At 38.5% G+C, this 19,427-nt stretch overlaps 1 protein-coding gene across 1 annotated transcript in view; it reads left to right on the top strand.

The window, feature by feature from the left end:
• The window catches only part of cfh (complement factor H), a 115,976-nt gene that overhangs the window by 14,462 nt on the left and 82,087 nt on the right, over positions 1-19,427 (top strand). The window contains exons 2-3 of the mRNA XM_039776606.1: positions 15,491-15,658; positions 15,753-15,858. Coding sequence (XP_039632540.1) covers positions 15,491-15,658; positions 15,753-15,858 — 274 coding nt within the window. The remainder of the gene's footprint in view (positions 1-15,490; positions 15,659-15,752; positions 15,859-19,427) is intronic.

Raw genomic sequence — 19,427 nt, 5'->3', positions numbered from 1 at the left:
TTTTGAAAGCTGCCCTAACTTAACTGGGAGCCAGTATAAGGATTTAAGAACTGGTTATGTGTTTGTACTTTATGGTTCTTGTAGTTCTTGCAGCAGCCTTTTGAATTAACTGAAAGCTGTATAAAGAATGATTTGAGCAGCTAGTGAACACCTCATCACAGTACTCAGTCCTACTAGAAATACATACATGAATGAATACATTTTTCATTCATTTGCATATTTAGAAAATGCATTTTTAAAATGGAAAAATGTTTTGAGTAGTTTACTATTATTATTATTATTATTATTAATAAAATTCATTCTGCATCCAGATGGCCATGATTGTGCCCAATAGATAGTTGACTGCTGTATGTTGGATGATATTTAGTCCAAGCCTTACTCATCCAGCCCTCAGGGCTTATGTCTTGTGTTTTAATGCCTTGCATACATAATATGTGAACAGTGTTTCTAAATGCTTAAAAATAAATTAATCAAGCTGCATATGTTTATTAGTGAAGGAATGGACTAAGTCTGTAAAGAAGACCAACAAAGGCATGTGTGACTGCCCTGGTCCAGGGTATCACTGACTAGTAAACAGGGAGACTATAAGCTAAAGCCCCACTTCTGTCTTAGTCCTGAAAAATTATGGAAACAACAATAAGAAATAAATTAGAAAAGTACCTGTGTAAAAACAGCATACAACAGCAGAGGATGGTTTTATCAGAGGAACATCCTACCAAAGTAATCTTTTAGATTTTTTGAGCAGGCTACTGCAGTAGTTGACAAAAACAAAGCATTCAAAATCATTTAATAAGACTTTCAAAAAACTACTGATAATCCCACTCTGAAGATTAACTCTGAAACTACAAACTGTAGGCATCAGAGGTAACCTACAAAACTGGATGGCTAGTTGGTAAAGAGTACAGATAAGATGAGAATGCTCCATGTGAATTGAGGTTATCAGTGGAGTCCCTCAGGGGTCTTTTCTTGGACTGTTACTTTTTCAGATTTCTATTAATGACATTAATTAAGTAGTTAGTAAACTTGAGAAATTCTCAAATGACACTAAAATTGGAGCAATGGCAGACACTGAGGCAGCAAAAACACGTCAAAAAACCCTGCATAAACTTTAGAACAGACAAACACTTGGAAAGTGCAGTTTAACATAGGAAAATGTAAAATGCTGCATGTGAGCAAAAGGAGTGTCAATTATGAACACAAGATGGGAGACATTGTATTAAAGGAAGCAACCTCTGAATTGGATTTGGGGTTTATGTTCATGCACCATTTTCATTATCTAGGCAATGCACAGAAGTGGTTAAAAAGGCAAATAATGTTTGAAGTAATATAGTAAAAACTGTTGAATACAAATCGAGGATTGTTATCCCCAAACTAAATAATATACTAGTGAGATCTCACATGGAGAACTGTCTGCAGTTCTGGTCACCATACTATGAGATAGCTACAGTGGCACTTAAAGCTATACGGAGAAGAGCAGCCAGGAGATTCCCAGGACTTAAGAGCATCCCTACTCTGACAGACGCAGTGAATTAAATCTGTTTACTCTCGATCAGTGGAGACTACATGAGGACCTAATTCAGGTCTACAAAATGGTCAAAGCCATTGATAAACTATATCCAGATCAATTTTTCAACTAAACAGTGAATCACATACTCGGTCATCAGTGGAAATCAATGGGAAGTACAAATAAGACTGAAGGCAGGAAGCCCTAGTTTATGCAAAGAATTGTGGGAATCTGGAACAAACTACTGAGACACAGAGTTGATGCAGAAACATTGATAACTTTTAAGAAGAATCTGGATTTGATTTTGGGACAGCTTAGCTATTAGCTAAACAAACAGGCCTGATAGTCTCCTCTCTCTGTCAAGTTTTTTAATGGTACTAGATCTACAAGCTGACCCCCATAAATGAGATGAAGAATTTCCAGGTGCTGTTCATTATAAAGGAAAATTACAAAATAAAAAAAAACTTAATAACAAATGTCACAAAAAAGGAAATAATCAACACAAACAATTTAATTTAATAAAGCAACAAAAGCTTTACAGATTAAGAAAACTAATTTAAAAACTATAGACAAAGACAGTTCCAGCAAAAGACATGATAATTTACAATGTTTTGAGATTAATTCAAGGAAGAAAGAAGTTTTGTGATATGGCCATTAAACCCATTAATCATGGTGCCGGAGAGCATCAACATGATTAGCACATGCAACTAAGAATTTCACTGTACTTTGTACATGTGACAAGAATGACCCTATAATATGGCAACTGGGAACCATCTTTGTGAAAGAATCTCCTGAGACCTCAAAAGGAGCTTTCAGAAGAGCTCCACAGAAGATTCCTCAGATAAGCCTGTTCCACATGTGTACTCCTAGATACTTCATCCCATCCTGAGTGCCATTTTTTTTGACTTCTTGTTGTCAAAGCGCTTCATGATAGTTTGATAGCGGTTACAGGACATCTAATCTTTAATTGCCGGTACAACAAATAGTTCTGACCTGGCATCAAACACAGCACCAACTGTGGTCATCGCTGCTCTTGTGAAAAGAAGTAGCCAAAATTTACACTGGGAGTTACAAACTCAAACCAAATGTATGTTTTTTTTTTATATTATAGTAGTAATAGTAGTAGAAGCTCAATACTCAGAGCACCCATACTTGAACCTGCAACCTTTTGGTTAGGCAGCAGTTCTTACCTCTGCACCATCCAAGAAGACATATCTACTTTCTGTCGATTGACATTTGAGCTTGGGTTTTAAACTCCATAGACAGCAACATGTAAACTGAATGATTTATTTTTCTTTGGTTATATTATTGAATAAATGCGCACATGTTTATTTGATATTTGGACTAAAGTCTTCACACATTATACACTTCACGTCATTATTAGTATAACATGGAAAAAGTTTGTCTTTTATGTATGTGTTCAGCATTTCTTGCCTCGGATTTCCTGTCATCCTACACTTAAATAGATCGTTGTAGACAGGGAACACACATGAAATGTATTTATTCCAAATAACAATATATTATTTACCCTATACAACTCCAGGCATCTTATACGCAGTTAAGGAGCCTTGAGCTTGGACAGCTTTTTGTCCGAGATGAAGTCCGGTGGTGGGGGGGATGGGATAGCAGGCTGCTTGCTGCTTGTGCTGATCGACACATTTACAAAACAAAAGGCCCTGACAGAGAGGTGCAAACGAATTTAAGGTGGCCTGGGATTACAAGTTTTGTCGTAATATTCAGGGATTCTAGTGTTAAATCTTTCTGTTTTATTGAATATAGTTGACAATTGCTTTTCCTGTAAAGCATTCATTTTTTATCTGTGAGTGCTTCAAATAAATGTAATGTGCATTTAATTGCACTTGTTGGTATCATGAATTGCTATTTTGTTGCAACAAATATAATCACATCTTACACATCTGGCGTAGATTTGTAATACAGTCAGTCAGTCAGTCAGTCATACAACTCGACACATACAGCAAAGTATTACAATAAAAGTAATAGATAAATTAAAAGTGCAGAGACATCTATTAAAATGGAAGGCTTGGATTGTAAACACATGACAGTTTTAATTGTCCTAATGGTCTAGAAATGATACATCGATTATAGTTGTTAACATTATGTAATCTTGCTATTTTTTACTCTATATTGGTGTAATAACACTGCAAATTTACTGTATTTTATCATTTTATTTAAAAGCTATGCAGGAATTGTACCTATAATTATCAACTGTATCAATCTGTTCTTTTCAGATAACAAGGTGTGGAGTCAAACCATGTGAATGCCTCAGTTATCAGTTTTTTTAGACTTGTGGTCCCTTTACTTAGTTGGCCTGGTGCCTAGGCGACTGCCAGTCTACTGCTAAAAGGCAAAGCCTCTTTACATCACCATTGACACATTGCCAGGATCCAATCCTATCTTCTTTGTCTAGTATGGACTTAACTCTGTCATGTTTTCATTAGATCTCCTTCTATCACCTTCTCAGTGACCCTGTTGAAGTGTTGACAGGTTGAAAAGGCTGCTGCGAAGCTGCTGACTCGGGCCAAATACTAAAAGTACATCACCCTCTTTTGGACTTTGTACAATATTGAATAAATTCAAATTTTGCTACTGACTTATCAGGCTGTGAACTAGTAGACAGTGTCACCTAGTGGTCATATGTGTAAACCAGAGAGATTTTCTTTTAAATTCCACTAATGATCTAATGTTCTGCATAGCACATATTAAGTGTTGAGGATGTTACTTTATGAAAAAGAATATATAATTGCTATAGATATGAATCACAACTAGTACCCTTATTCATTTATTACTACATATAATTCTGACATCTTCTGATACAGGCTGATTGATTCTTCACAAGTCTCTGTAACCTGTTGTATAGCTTTGCAGCTCCTCTAGGCCAGGGGTTTTCAAACTCGGTCCTGGGGGACCCCTGTGGCTGCAGGTTTTTGTTCCAACCAGATTCCTAATCAGTGACAACACCTGATAGCACTGATCTCATTTAATTAGCTGGTATTATTGATCTTTTATTCTACATTCAGAAAAGCACAGCAGCATGATTTTTACATTTATAAAAACTTAAGAAATATTTCTGTTTTTGCTATGGATTTAAATGCTTAACTCTCTTTTTATTATAAACTGCTCAAAAAAATTAAAGGAACACTTTGAAAACACATCAGATCTCAATGGGAAAAAGAAATCCTCCTGGATATCTATACTGATATAGACTGGGTAATGTGTTAGGAACGAAAGGATGCCACATCGTTTGATGGAAATGAAAATGATCAACCTACAGAGCCCTAAATTCAAAGACGCCCCAAAAATCAGAGTGAAAAAATTATGTGGCAGGCTAGTCCATTTTGCCAAAATTTAATTGCAGCAACTCAAAATTGTATGCAGCACTTTGTATGGCCCCTGTGTTCTTGTATACATGCCTGACAACATCGGTGCATGCTTCTAATGAGATGACAGATGGTGTTGTGGGGGATCTCCTCCCAGATCTGGACCAGGGCACCACTGAGCTCCTGGACAGTCTGAGGTGCAACCTGGTGGCATTGGATGGACCAAAACATAATGTCCCAGAGGTGTTCTATTGGATTTAGGTCAGGAAAGTGTGGTGGCCAGTCAATGGTATCAATTCCTTCATCCTCCAGGAACTGCCTGCATACTCTCACCACATGAGGCCAGGAATTGTCATGTACCAGGAGCCACTGTACCAGCATAGGGTCTGACAATGGGTCCAAGGATTTCATCCTGATACCTAATGGCAGCCAAGGTGCCTTTGTCAAGCCTGTAGCGGTCTGTGTGACCCTCCATGGATATGCCTCCCCACACAATCATTAACCCACCACCAAACTGCTCATGCTGAATGATGTTACAGGCAGCATAATGTTCTCCATGGCTTCTCCAGACCCTTTCACTTCTGTCACGTGCTCAGGGTGAACCTGCTCTCATCTGTAAAAGCACAGGGCACCAGTGGTGCATCTGCCAATTCTGGTATTCTATGGCGAATGCCAATCGAGCTGCATGCTGCTGGGCAGTGAGCTCAGGGCCCATTAGAGGACATGGGGCCCTTGGGTCACCCTCATGAAGTCTTTCTGGTTGTTTGGTCAGAGACATTCATACCAGTGGCCTGCTGGAGGTCATTTTGTAAGGCTCTGGCAGTGCTCATCCTGTTCCTCCTTGCCCAAAGGAGCAGATACTGGTCCTGCTGATGGGTTATGGACCTTCTATGGCCCTCTCCAGCTCTCCTAGAGTAATTGCTTGTCTCCTAGAATCTCCTCCATTCCCTTGAGACTGTGCAGGGAGACACAGCAAACCTTCTGGCAATGACACGTATTGATGTGCCATCCTGGAGAAGCTGGACTACCTGTGCAACCTCTGTAGGGTCCAGGTATCGCCTCATGCTACCAGTAGTGACACTGACTGTAGCCAAATGCAAAACTAGTGAAGAAACAGTCAGAAAAGATGAGGAGGGAAAAATGTCAGTGGCCTCCACCTGTTAAACCATTCCTGTTTTGGGGGTCATCTCATTGTTGCCCCTCTAGTGCATCTGTTGTTAATTTCATTAACACCACAGCAGCTGAAACTGATTAACAACCCCCTCTGCTACTTAACTGACCAGATTAATATCCCATAAGTTTCATTGACTTTATGCTATACTCTGATTAAAAAGTGTTCCTTTAATTCTTTTGAGCAGTATATTTTGCCCTTTTTCTGTGCAGTTTGCTCCCTTCATTGAATCTTAATAATGACAATTAAAAATAAGCAGAGCAGAAACTCAAGCAAACAACACTCAATCGTGAAAGACTGCAACTACTTTAGTGTCAGCCCCACAAAGTAGTAAGAGATTAATTAAACAATTAGAACACCTAGAAAAGTAGAATGACAATCAAGATGAAAATACTGTTAGAAAGAAAAAAATACATATAACTGCTTAGTACATTTTAATACTTTTTTTTTTTTTATTATTTCTATTTCTAATTTCTATATTGTTCCCAAAACAGGGAATCTGGGAAACAACAGTTCACTTAATTAGCCCAGGAGTCCAATTAAAAACAGAGGCTGGTTGGAACAAAAACCTGCAGCCACAGGGGTCCCCCAGGACCGAGTTTGAGAACCCCTGCTCTAGGCTACTTTCTCCTGAAGTCTGTATATAGGTGGGCTCTCTCAGTATTCATCTTCAAATCACATTTAACAGATTTCAGATTCTCTTTTTTGATCACATTTCATAGTTTGGAGTGTTACAATAAAGTTTCTGAATACTTCTATAAATGAGAGATTGCAGGTTTTTTTTCTTTTTAATAAATAGGCAAACCATTTGTGATGACTTGCTGGTCACAAATGGTGAGCCCAATGCCTTTATTGCTGGAGCTTTCTTTACTAACCGATTTCCGATGTTTTGGTCTCAGAAAACACCACCAAAAATAATAAATGTTTTTAAGACACTTTTCCCACAATTCTCTTATCACTATCTCTCACTGGCATGTCACACATTTTCAAAATATGTGTTCATTGTGTCACTGAGTTTAGATTGATGAGCAAAAATGCCAAATGCATCCATTTAAAATAAAATAATAATATATATAATTATTTATATATAATATATAATAATAACACAATAAAGTGTGCAGAAACGAAAGAGGTCTGAATACTTTCGGAATCCACTTGATATCATCAGGAGGCGTTACAACTGTTCACAGATATTTTTTAAAACTGAAGCACAGGGCAGATGCAGGGTTACACAGTGAAACAGAGGTAAGAACCAAATCATCGGCCCTGCATTATAAAGTCTTGTGTCTTAGTCACTACACCATACTGTCTATATCGGGCTGGGTCTTGCCTCAACTGGACTAAGCAGGTTGTAGAAATGGTAGATAGCTGGATGTATTTCAGCTCTTGACATCAGTTCATTTTCTTTTATATTCCTATTTAATTCCAGGATATTTGATAGCCTTTCCCACTGTGTGGTCATTGTTTTTTTAAATTGCCTAGTATTTTAGTAATCTTGTATAGTACTTTGCTGCAATGTAATGTACATTTGATTGGTTTAGAAGGTACCTTGCAAGATACACTCTTTAAAAACACCTTAAAAAAATAAACATTAACTGATTAACTACAGTGTGTCAAAGCTGTTAAGCCCGGTCACTTTCTGTATGGAGTTTGTGTGTTAACGCTATGTCCAGATTGTCATCTATCCTCCCTCAGAGATGAGGTTCTTGCTTGGCTGTAAATGGACTCTGTGTAGGGCTCTGGGTGTGAGTGTGAGTGTGCTCTGCAAGTGCCTAATCTAGATGTTCAAATCAAATTATATTTATTATATGCAAATTATACTTACAGGACAATATGTAGTGAAATGCTTAGTTGCTCAAGTCCAATGACTGTGTCTTTAAGAAGAATAATAAAACGACAATGACAGCAATATATGACTTTATAAATATCAAAAGTCATTTTAAATATGTGATAGTATTAAATAATAACTTAATGTGAGAAAGATCCCAATAGGACATCATGTATTCCTAGACACTTTCCTTATTCAAGATTCAAATAGAATGTGGTCAGAAGCCCCTCGTCAGTCTCTCTGAAGTGGTCTTCAGGCTGCGGTAGGGTTTACCTGACTTCAGTACAAAAAAGAGACCACTTTTGGGATAGCTGGTATCTCTGATCATTTCCCTTGCCTTGGTTCAACATCGCTTGGTGTGGATCTCCTCCAAGTTAGACAGTGCAAACCCCATGATGTCTTCAGCTGACTGCACCACTCTCTGCAGAGCCTTGGAGTCCCACTGTGTGTCATTCCCAAAGCAGGCAGTAAGACTTTGTGTCAGAATACTTAACTTTCAATGGTAAAAGTGTAAAGGTTCTTTAGCAAATGGGAGGGCAGCCTGAAATCCCTTAAATGTCTGCTGTGTTAAAGATGTTGTGCCTTCTTTATCAAGGTGGACCCCAAGGTATATAAAACTGTCCACTCTCCCTACCTGGGTTCTGTTAATGCTTGCTCTCAATGTTGCTAGGCTCAGATTCTGGGACCTTGTAATAAATAAACACTAGTGAATTCAGAATATTAATGAATGATAGAATTGATGAAGGGAATATCTGAAGGGAAATTTTTCAAATAAAAATAACTTTTTAAGCAGTTGTTAAAATTATGAAGTAGTGCTGTTTGTGAAAGCAGTCTTTAAAATTGATTCTTTATGTAGTTTTGATGTTTGTGGCTTAGTTGTTTAGTTCTAGCTTTGGAAAGAATAAATAAAATCAAACAAGGATTTTCCAACTAACAGATTAGTGAAAAATAAACAATAAACATAATAGTGTCAGAAAATGTACAGTTAAACATGATATTAAACTCTGTCAAGTATTAGGGTGTATCTTTAGGATTATTTTTTAAATAAAAATTGAGTACACATCTCTAATCTTGCAGTCTTCTAATGCACATCCAATAATGTGTAAATATGTGTTCTGTCAATGAACTCTAAAATGAGCAGCAGCAAGTAAGACAGTAGCAATGTTACTCCATGATGACACCTAGTGTTGTTGTGAGACATTTTTGAACAATGTTTTCAATGTATTCAAATTGCCTGAGAATAGAAAAGTAAAGCATGGGAAATAAAAAAACAAGGCAGCTTAAAGACAAAATAACTGGAGGCAGCTTATGCATACATCTATGCTAAGATTTCATATGGAAAAAGTAAATAAAATTCCATTTAGTCATTCAATGTACTTACCAAAATAATGGCTTGTACTCAGAAGGGAAAAGGTTATCACAGCATCACCAGGATTTCAGAAAGCAAAGTAAATTCCTACATAAACCTTTTGGACAAAAACAAAATATCCCACTGATAGTAGGAGAGGCCCTATGGATTAGCAGAATCAGTAGGAATGTGCCTGTGATGTATAGCATCATAGAGTCACTTTTGATTTTATTTGGTAACTATTTATAGACCATTTTCTTTTGTCTAAATATATAGTAGTGTTGCAGTACGCAGGGTAATTGGTAATTAATAATCAATAAGACATCCATCCATGGGTTTTATTTAAGGAAAAGTGAAAATGAAATTCACTTTGTCTATGCCCAGGATGATAATTTAATTTAAGTAATGGTGTGTAGGATCTCTGGTTCGCTTTTCTGTCTTATCTGTATAGTTTGTGAACAAGGCTAATAAATCAGCAAACGTCTACAATAACGCTTTAACTTTCTCTGCTGTGGTTTGAAACATGGCTATAGGGTTACTTTAGACACGCTTGTTGAACTAAGCAAAATAATGCGTTTATTTATGACATAAAGATAGTAGAAGATGGGTATACTGTATATAAATATATAGATTGTGACTAGTAATTGGTGTTGCAGCACTCCAAACACAATCTCACAAACACAAGTCCCGGGTTCAAACAAATTATTTCTTGTGTAAAATGCCTTCACAGGTGTCATTCAATCACAGGTACAGATCCAGTTCTTCCTTTTCTCCCTTCCTTCCTTCAGGTGAGTGTTGTCCAGCTCCTCTCCCGACTCCAGCTTACCTGTACTGAAGCAGAACTGCTTTGTTTATGCAGGACCCGGGAGTACTTCCGGTCTCACAAGACTATACGTTGGAAACATCTCCAGGCTAGGAAGAAGACCCATAAAGTAGGGACCATTAATCCCTTCAGTGATCCCTGGTGACACCCATAGAACCCAACAGGTCTGTTCCATGAGACTACAGTTCCCAACATTCCCTGTGAGTATCCACAGAGGTACTATAACTCTGGGAGGCTCCCACCTAGGGTTTTGGGGGAGTAAATAACCCAAATAAGTTGTCTTCCCCATCCTTCCATTGTACTGGCCTCCCAGTCGGATAAGAACTCTTGTTCAGTCCTGGCTGGGATGTCTGTCTCTGTATATATTTGCATATATATATATATATGCTAACAAACAACACAAAACTTAAAATTACAAAAGCCTAATTTAGCGAAAAGGCACATAAGTTATCTATTATATCTCTAGGTTTGTACAAAACTTTCTTCTCTTATAGGGAAAGGCACATAACTTATGAATTCTGATTTTTCAATTTGTGAGGTTAATATGGATAAATTCTCTGGCTGGTTATGAGGACTAGCAGTTTCTCTGGCTTAGGTTCAACATACCCGAACAACCCCAACCCCCACAGCCCCAGCCAAACCGGCTTATCGGTCTTAGTGTGCTTGTGTGTGAGTATGTGGGTGTGTATGAGGTGCTGCACTGGATTTACTATGAGACTCTCAAAATAGGTAGATCTCCTTCACAAGATAATTATTTTTAGTTACAGTGAACACCAATACCATAGTATATTAGCTGGTTTTGTCCTGTCTATCAAATTACAATTTGTAGCTCTCAGAATGAAACTATACTTAATGGTTTGAGGTGAGTGATGCTTTGTTCCTTGCATGGCCAGCTTTCTCCAGACATATGCAAGAATTTTTCAGTGTTGCTTCTTTTGTTGACTTTCCAAAAAATTGGAAAGTCAATACAATTAATTAGAAAGCAAGAAGGGTGTTTGGAATCCATCAACTAAGATAAGGAAAAAATCCCTAAAAGATAAAATAAGATGAGTTTTAATGTCATTGTATCACTGAAGGACGGCCAACAACTAGATTATAATGCCATTTCATGAGTTTAAACAACTTACATCATAACTAAAAAAAAAAAAAAAATTATAAAGGAATAAAAACAAGGTACATAAAAGCTGCAAAGTAATCAGTGTCTAACACCCCAGAGTCAATTCAACATAAAGTATATTACATATATATTACACTAAGTATTGTACATGAATTGGCGATTCTAAATTGGCCATAGTGTGTGGGTGTGTTTGTGTGTGTCCTGCGATGGGTTGGCACCCTGCCCGGGATTGGTTCCTGCCTTGTGCCCTGTGTTGGCTGGGATTGGCTCCAGCAGACCCCTGTGACCCTGTGTTTGGATTCAGCAGGTTAGAAAATGGATGGATGGATGGATTGTACATGAAAAGAGGTTAATTAGTCTGAAATATTCAGTAGTTTAACAGCTCTGGAAAAATAATCTGTTTTTCACTGTTGTGGTGTTTGAATACATAGTCTTTTATCGTTTCCCAAAGTGAGCAATTTAAAGAGATGATGTACAGGTTGAGTGGCATCTCTCATGGTATTGGAGGACTTTCTTTGACACCTGGACAGGTAAAAATCCTTGATTGCCAGCAACTGCATGCCATTGATACCTCAGGCAGTTCTGATGACCCATTAAAGAGACTTCTGTTCTTCCCTCATGCAACTGGCCTATCATTCTGTGAGGCAGTACGTCAGTATACTCTGCACGGTGCAGTGACAGAAGTTCACCAGGAGGTCCTGGGTCAGCCTTGCTCTCTTCAGTCTTCTAAAAAGAAGAGGGATTTCTGTGTCTTCTTGATGATGGCTGAGGTGTGTGTGGCCCAGAAGAAGTGCTCTGTGATGTTCACCCTCAAGAATTTAAAACTTAAGACCTTCTCTACAGGTTCACCATTTATGAGCAATGACTAGGGACAGCTCTCCTTTTCTTCCTGAAGTTCACCACATTCTATCTGGGCTTAGTGTTAAGGATGTGATTTTTGTCAGAGCACCAAGTTGTTAGGTTCTTTACCTCATCTTTGTATGCTGTCTTATCTTTTTGGTAATCAAACCAATGAGTGTTGTGTCGTCTGTGAACTTCACAATGGTGTTTGTTGGGTGAGTAGGCAGATAGTCATGGGTGTAGAGCACAAAAAGTAAAGGGCTCAGTAAGCATCCTTGTGGGACATCAAAGTTCAGGGTGACAGAGTATGTGTTCTTTCCTAACCTGACATCCTGAGTGTGGTTGGTCAAGAAATCCAGTGTCCAGCTGCAGCTGCAGGCTGTAAGGTGTAATCCTAGGCAATGAAGTTTGGATACTGTGCAACGGGAATGACTGTCTTGCAGGCCAAGTTGAAGTCAACAGAAAACATCCTGACATACATGTTCAGCCCTTTCAGATGCTCAAAGGTATTGTGAAGAGAGAGGCTGTTTGCATGCTCAATTGATCTATTGGCCCCATAAACAAACAGTTGATATGTGCCACAGTCTCTCAAAGCACTGGTTGATAGTCATTTAAATAGTTAACATTTTGCTGTTTGGGTATAGGCATAATGGTAGTCATTTTAAGGAACTTAGGTACAACACCAGTGGTCAAGGAGAAGTTGCAGATACTGGTAAGAGCCTCAGACATCAGGGGCCTCATGCATAACGGCGTGCATAGAATTCACACTATAAAGTGACGTAAGCACAAAAGCCGAAATGTGCTTACGCACAGAAAAATCCAGATGCAGGAATCTGTGCGTACTCCAACTTCCACATTCTTCCACTACATAAATCCCGGTCAGCGTGAAAAGTAACACACGTGCACGCGCCTGTTGTCCCGCCCCAGTTCCTCCCAGAATTACGCCTCTTTAAATATGCAAATTAATATAAATAGCCCTTAAGCTCAGCGTTCTGTGAAAAGACAAAGGCAAAAGCATGGGGGAAAATATAAGAATTTCAGTGAATACCAAGTGGAGGCAAAGGAAAAACATACTATTTGTTGATTTAAACAGTGGTATAAACAACAAAAGGAAGTTGATCGAGTGACATAGAGTGTCGGAGAAACTCAAAAGCTCAAGTTCACAAAGTCACACAGTGCCAAAATAAAAAAGAAGTCACATGTCAAAGTTGTCGTGAAAAGGCGAGTTGTAGCCAATCATCTGAGTGTCATATGAAAGCTTACTAGGGTACAGACAAAAAAAATAGGCACACAGTGGGAAAAAAGCACAAAATGTCAACTTTAATCTAGAAATTTTCACTTTAATCACGTAGTTCATTTTGTTATTAAAGTAGATCATAAACTTCATCTTAAAATCATTTAATTTACTAGTTTATCAAATCCCATCGTTACTAAAGTAACATGTTAAATGCTTTGGTTTTTATTTGATCTTCAATGTGCTCTATGTGTGTGAATCACTACATGCTTCCGTTCTTTCTCTTTCTCCGACAGGACACAGACTCCATTACATTCATGATATTACACCTCTCTGAATAATTAAAATACTGAGATGTGTACGTGATATAATTTTCATAATGATTGGAATGAAAGCATGTTATTAAACATGAAAACACGATGGCGCAGTGATTGTTCATGTCTCACACAAGATGCTGCTGTGGCATGCGCGACCTTCGATGAAATAATTTATTGTAGCAGTACTGTCTCTTTCAAACGTTCTAACCAAATCCTGTCCTTACTTTTCTTTCCCAAAATACCCAATTGCCACACAATCAGCTCTGTAATAGACGTTAAGCCATCTATAAGCTTACAATGACGATTCTTCAAAACTTTTAAGGAACATTAAAATATCTTCATAGTACGTGTTTAATTATATCTTTTCAGTGTCGCACCAGCCTCAGCAAATATACAGGCGCGAGGCAGGAACAATATGTGAACTTGCTAGCTCTGCGCCACCGTGTCCTCACATGTTTAATTATTAACAATACAGATTATTTAAATGAAGTTAAAGTTTTATCTGCATAATATAATCAACATATTTTGCTGCATTTCATCTTAAAAGTGATATCGTCATCATATGTAAATACACGCTTTATAAAGTGGTGCAGGTTGTGCAATATTATAACTGTAGTGCAAGTTTACAGTGGGGTAATTGTACTTATAAGTACAAACAGTTCTACAAGGAGCAATTGATTGAGTGTGTTTATAGTTCTTGGGATGAAAGTGTTTCTGAACCACAAGGTCCGTACAGGAAAGGCTTTGAAACGTTTTGCCGTGGCTGAGGCAGCGTGTGCTTGATGCTGTATACCGATAATTCTCAATCCGATCAGCTGCTGCTGTGATTCCCACTCAGATACAGTGATATAAATACTCCGAGTGGTGCAGTGAGAGTAATATCCGCTGTGGCAAACCTTAAAGGAAGCAGCTGAAAGAAGAAAAAGAAGAAGAAGAAAATGGTGCAGTGAGAGTAACAACGCTAAAGCAGTTATGGTATTTGGAATACTATGGCTATTCTCTGGACCATTATATTGTTACAGGTTAATTACAATCAGATGCATTACACTAATAAACAAAATGCCATTAGTTTTAATGTATTTATAAAGCCGTGTCAGGAATGTGGATCTAAGAAATAAAGGGTAAAATCACAGGAACAGTAGCACTGCTTTGACACTGGGTGCCGCCAGTCTGCAAAACTGAGTGCAGAACTTGCGTATAACAGGGTATGAGGTACCGTGGAAATGTGCGTGGTTTTACTCCAACCTTAGGTTTTATACATAGCGATTTGAACTTGGAAACGTTCTTATGCAACATTTCTGTGCATATGCACCATTTATACATGAGGCCCCTGGTCAGTTCATGCTCGGAGTTTGCATCTTGAAACACCATTAGGTCCCATTGCTTCCTTCACATAGACTCGGCATAGAACCCTTTGACATTGTTAATGTCCAGTATCAGCAGCAGGTGCTGATTAAATGTTAATGATGCCAATGCAGGCCTTGCCACAGCCCTACTGCTATTCTTCTGATTTAAACAGGAGAAGAACATATTAGGTTCCTCTAATAGGGTAGGGTTACTACGTTCAATTATGTTTTTATTATATTTATAGTTTGTTACCACTTGTATACCTTGCCACTTGCATCATGGATTATCGTTATTAAAGTTGTCCTAAACCCAACCTCTATCCTTGATCTCACACCAATTTATGAATGGTAAGTTGAAAGGACGAAGTTACTATGAGAAATGAGGAGAAGCCTGGCTGATTTTGGAAGATTTTTTTTTTTTTTTGCTATGGGGACTAAATTATCTAAACAGATAGAAAAATGGAATGCTAAAAGTGCCTTTTATTTTGATCTCTTTCGTAAAACTTAAATATATAGGGGCTCCTAGAGATGAATAGCACTAACATTGGACAAGTAAGAAGCGCACCCTAAAATGTAAAGTTATATTTCATATATATGCAGATCATCATGTATTCTGTTTTATAGATTGTGGAAACCCTCCAAATGAACCCAATGCTTATCCTGATTCATCACAAAACACAGAAGGAGCCACTATCACATACAGTTGTCATGCAGGCCATGTTTCAGGAAGACGCAGTAAATATGAATGTCAAAATGGTGTTTGGAAAAGGATAACAACAGGACGCTGTTCACGTAAGAAATTAAATGTTTTTGTAAAATTGTTAAATTATATCACCTTTTTATATTTCTAACCTTATTTTATATTTTGATTTTATCATTTTATTAGCAAAGCAGTGTGGCCACCCAGGAGATTCCTTAAATGCTGAATTCCATTTAGAGGAAAGGGATGACTTTATTTTTGGGGCTAGAGTGGTATATGTTTGCAAAGAAGGGTAGGTTTAATACTTTTATGTTTGTATTTAAATCAATAATATAACCCTATGCTATTGGATTATGTTCTAGTGGTAGGGGTGTTAGATTTTAGTCTACAAACCTGCTGATTCAACCCTCACTTCTAACTCACTGTATGATCCATAACTTCTAATACTCATTAGAATCTCCAAAACTTTGTTTTAATTTTTGACATTTTTAAATGTTGAAAACAGAATCACATCACACCAGTCTTAGCTTCTCTTCACTGGCTTTCTGTTCGCTACAGGAGTGCATTTAAAATTCTGCTGTTTGCTTTAATGGTTTTAAGGTGGTTTAGCCCCCTTTTATCTTACTGACCTCTTACACCCTTACTCTCCTTCATGGTCACTAAGGTCCTTTTAATAGACGTTATTGGTTGTGCTGAGTTCTAGATTAAGCTTAGAGAGGGCCATGCTTTTGCAGTAGCTGCCTCTAAGGTTTGAAATAGTCTACCTTTTTATATTTGGTCAGCACCAACTTTGGTCACTTTTGAATATTTTTGCCATAGCTATTTACACTTGTATGTAAGTATTTATTTGTGGTGTATTTATTTACTGTATATACAGTGTATGTATTGGAGGTGCAGCACTTCGGTTGACTTCTGTAGTGTTAAATGTGCTCTATAAATGAAATTGACTTGACTTAAATATTGTTGATTTATTGTAAAGTCTTGCCAGTGACCTCACTTCAACACAATTTTGGAATTTGCTTTTGCCTCTGGAATCCCCAGTTTGTGAAGTTTTTTCATTGTTTATTATTACTATGTCCATGGCAGTGAATCAACTTTCCCTGTCTATATAAGATGGCTGCCCATTAATTACTTTATCCCAGCAGAGGAATCAAATTTGTAAAAGACACCTCTATCAAAAGTTAATGAAAAAATATCTTTGCAGCGTTCAGTCAGTTCTGTATGTTTTTGGACAACAGATTTCTTGCTTAATTTGACATCTTCAATGTCCTGCCTTTTTGTTTATTTTGCCTTGTGTCCACTAGGGTGGCATTCCAGCACACCAAACCCTGGGCACAACTACACACTCTGAGTCCCAGATTCAAGTCCAGCACTTTTACTTTCAATAACATGTACCTTTTACAGGATTCCTTCCTTCATGCAGTAGCAGCTTTCACACTATACAGTACAGCCCGTTAATGCCAACATTTAATCTCTTTGTTTCTTCCATTTTCATCCCAGGGGAGTGTTGTCCAGCTCCTCTCCTGACTCTGACTCCATAAGCTGAGCGGAGGGCACTTTTTTAGCACTTCCAGGTCAGGCAGGACTACAGTGGTCCTTGTATTATTACTACCTGACAGCTCCTCCTGGCGCCCCCTTTTGAACCTGACAGGACAGGCCCAGGGGATTACAACTTCCATGCTGCCCTTCAGACATCAATAATGGGGCTTGCCAGATGTGATGCTGCCACACATTGTACAGGGAGACTCTCTGTACTGTCCTTTCATGTTCACAAGTCCATACCGGGTATCACCCAGTGGTTATTAGGATGACAGTCTTGCCATAGCCGCGCTAAAGCATTTCCACATCAAGGTGGTGGCACGGAAAGGAGATACTGTTACTCCCTCCCTGACCTTCCCTTATCAAGGCCTCCTGGCTGGGTTGTCCCTCACAGCCTTTAAAATAAATACCTAGTGAACACCCTACCATTATCGTGTTCATAATAACTGGTAGTAAAGTGCTCACAAGCATTTATATTTAAATGAAGTTATTTGAGAAACACCTCAAATTTAAGAAACAAATAAAAGAAATTATAAAATTGATTTTCTGAATAGATACGGTGTCCTGAATGGAAAGAAAATGATATTATTACCATACCTATGCTCAGTAATACAGCTCACAACAGGGGGATGGAAAGAAGGTCCTTTTTCTTTATTGAATCACCACACAGTCAAAGATCGGCAAGTTATTTAACAGCCCGCTAGAACACATTATATCACTCACAAGGAACCTTTCAAAGTAACAGTTGTATTTACAGAACATTTCAGACTATGTGCTTCATAAACAACAGTTACCACATGTAGGCAGCCATACAGTTCAAATAATGTTGAATGTAGTCTGCATATTCAATACACTCTGCATTCATAGATCACATTTATGAAATAGTAATCTTTCAATTTCTTGCTTTTCCTTTATATTATATAATTCTTGCCTTTGTTTTTATTATTACACTACAGGTATGTCTGTCAAAAGATAGCTAGCATCAAGGAGAGCTAAGAGTTAAACACTGAATGGTTTACTGCACTAAAACAGGACTGTCATTAAAGTTACAAAAAATGTCACCGCAGCCTGTCATTTGAGGCCTCATAACAGGAGGGTCCTGGGCAGCTGCTGATCTGCTCAACTTTGAGACCTTTGAACTGTGGCCATCTGTAACACTCTGTCCTAAAAACATGCGCACACTACAACAGCACACAGAGGATGTAACTGTGGGATTACTGTGAGAGCTTTCCTTAACTGTTGTAATCCAGTCTATCAGCATGTACTGGGGGTCTTTTGACAGATGGTGATTGTAGATGAGTATGCTGAAAGACTCCTTACTACAAGCTAACTATACATGGAATATTTGTGTCACCAGTGAACTTGGTCCATCGGTGAAGTTAACGCTCTCTTCTGGACACACCACCTGTGTTAATAGATGTATTCTTTAAATGCTAGGCAAGTAAAGACATTAAATTCAGCATTACTTGTAGAAAGTAATAAATGTAGAATTAAATTTTATCTGTAGTTCTGAAAATGATTTTGTCAGTCAATTTTGATTTACGGTATAGAGAGTTTAACAGTGGGTTTGTTCTAAGTTAAAGCCCAGCAAAGGATTCAAGCAAAAGTAAGTATTGCCACTTTCAACATATTCCATTATTTAAACAGCATTTATTAATCAATTTTCTGAACTTCCTGGCAGAACTGGGTGCAAGGTAGGAGGTTGCCATGAATATGGGGTATGCTCGTGCCCACAGCTACAGCATATTCAGTCAAGCAGGGAATCTTGAGTCAGTAAATTAACCAATTAACCTATAATGTATTGTGAGCATGGGTCCAAACACCATCAGACAAACACCACTTCTTTATAAAACACATGTTTATTATACTAAATAAAGTCCCACACAACACAGTGCTACCAGCACCAATCACCCTCCACACAGGCCTTTCTTTTAATGTCCCGACTCTAGCTCCCCGACTGTAGGAAGGCGGCCCTTTTTATTTCCACCTGGACGTGCTCCAGGTGCTTGATGACGTTCTTCCGGCAGCACTTCCTGGTGTGGCAGAAGTGCTTCCCTTGCACCCGGAAGCACTCCGAGCGTCCCTGGAAAGTCTTCCCTCCACCTTTCCAGGTGTGGCAGAAGTGACGATCTCCCGGCCTCCACAACGCTCAGGGTGCCCCCCTGGCAGTGGCCACGGGCCCCAGTGGGTTTGAGCCTCCTTGCTCCATCCCCGTGGTCACCTCATCATCCAGGGCAGTTGCCCCCTCGTGGCCCGGGGGATGTATAGACCACCTCCTGGTCATTCCAGGCGTCTCGGCTGGGTCTGACCCCCAGCCTTCTG

This window comes from Polypterus senegalus, chromosome 14, assembly GCF_016835505.1.
Source record: "Polypterus senegalus isolate Bchr_013 chromosome 14, ASM1683550v1, whole genome shotgun sequence".
In the NCBI taxonomy this organism is placed as follows: domain Eukaryota; kingdom Metazoa; phylum Chordata; class Cladistia; order Polypteriformes; family Polypteridae; genus Polypterus; species Polypterus senegalus.
This window is presented reverse-complemented; position numbering and strand designations above follow the sequence as displayed.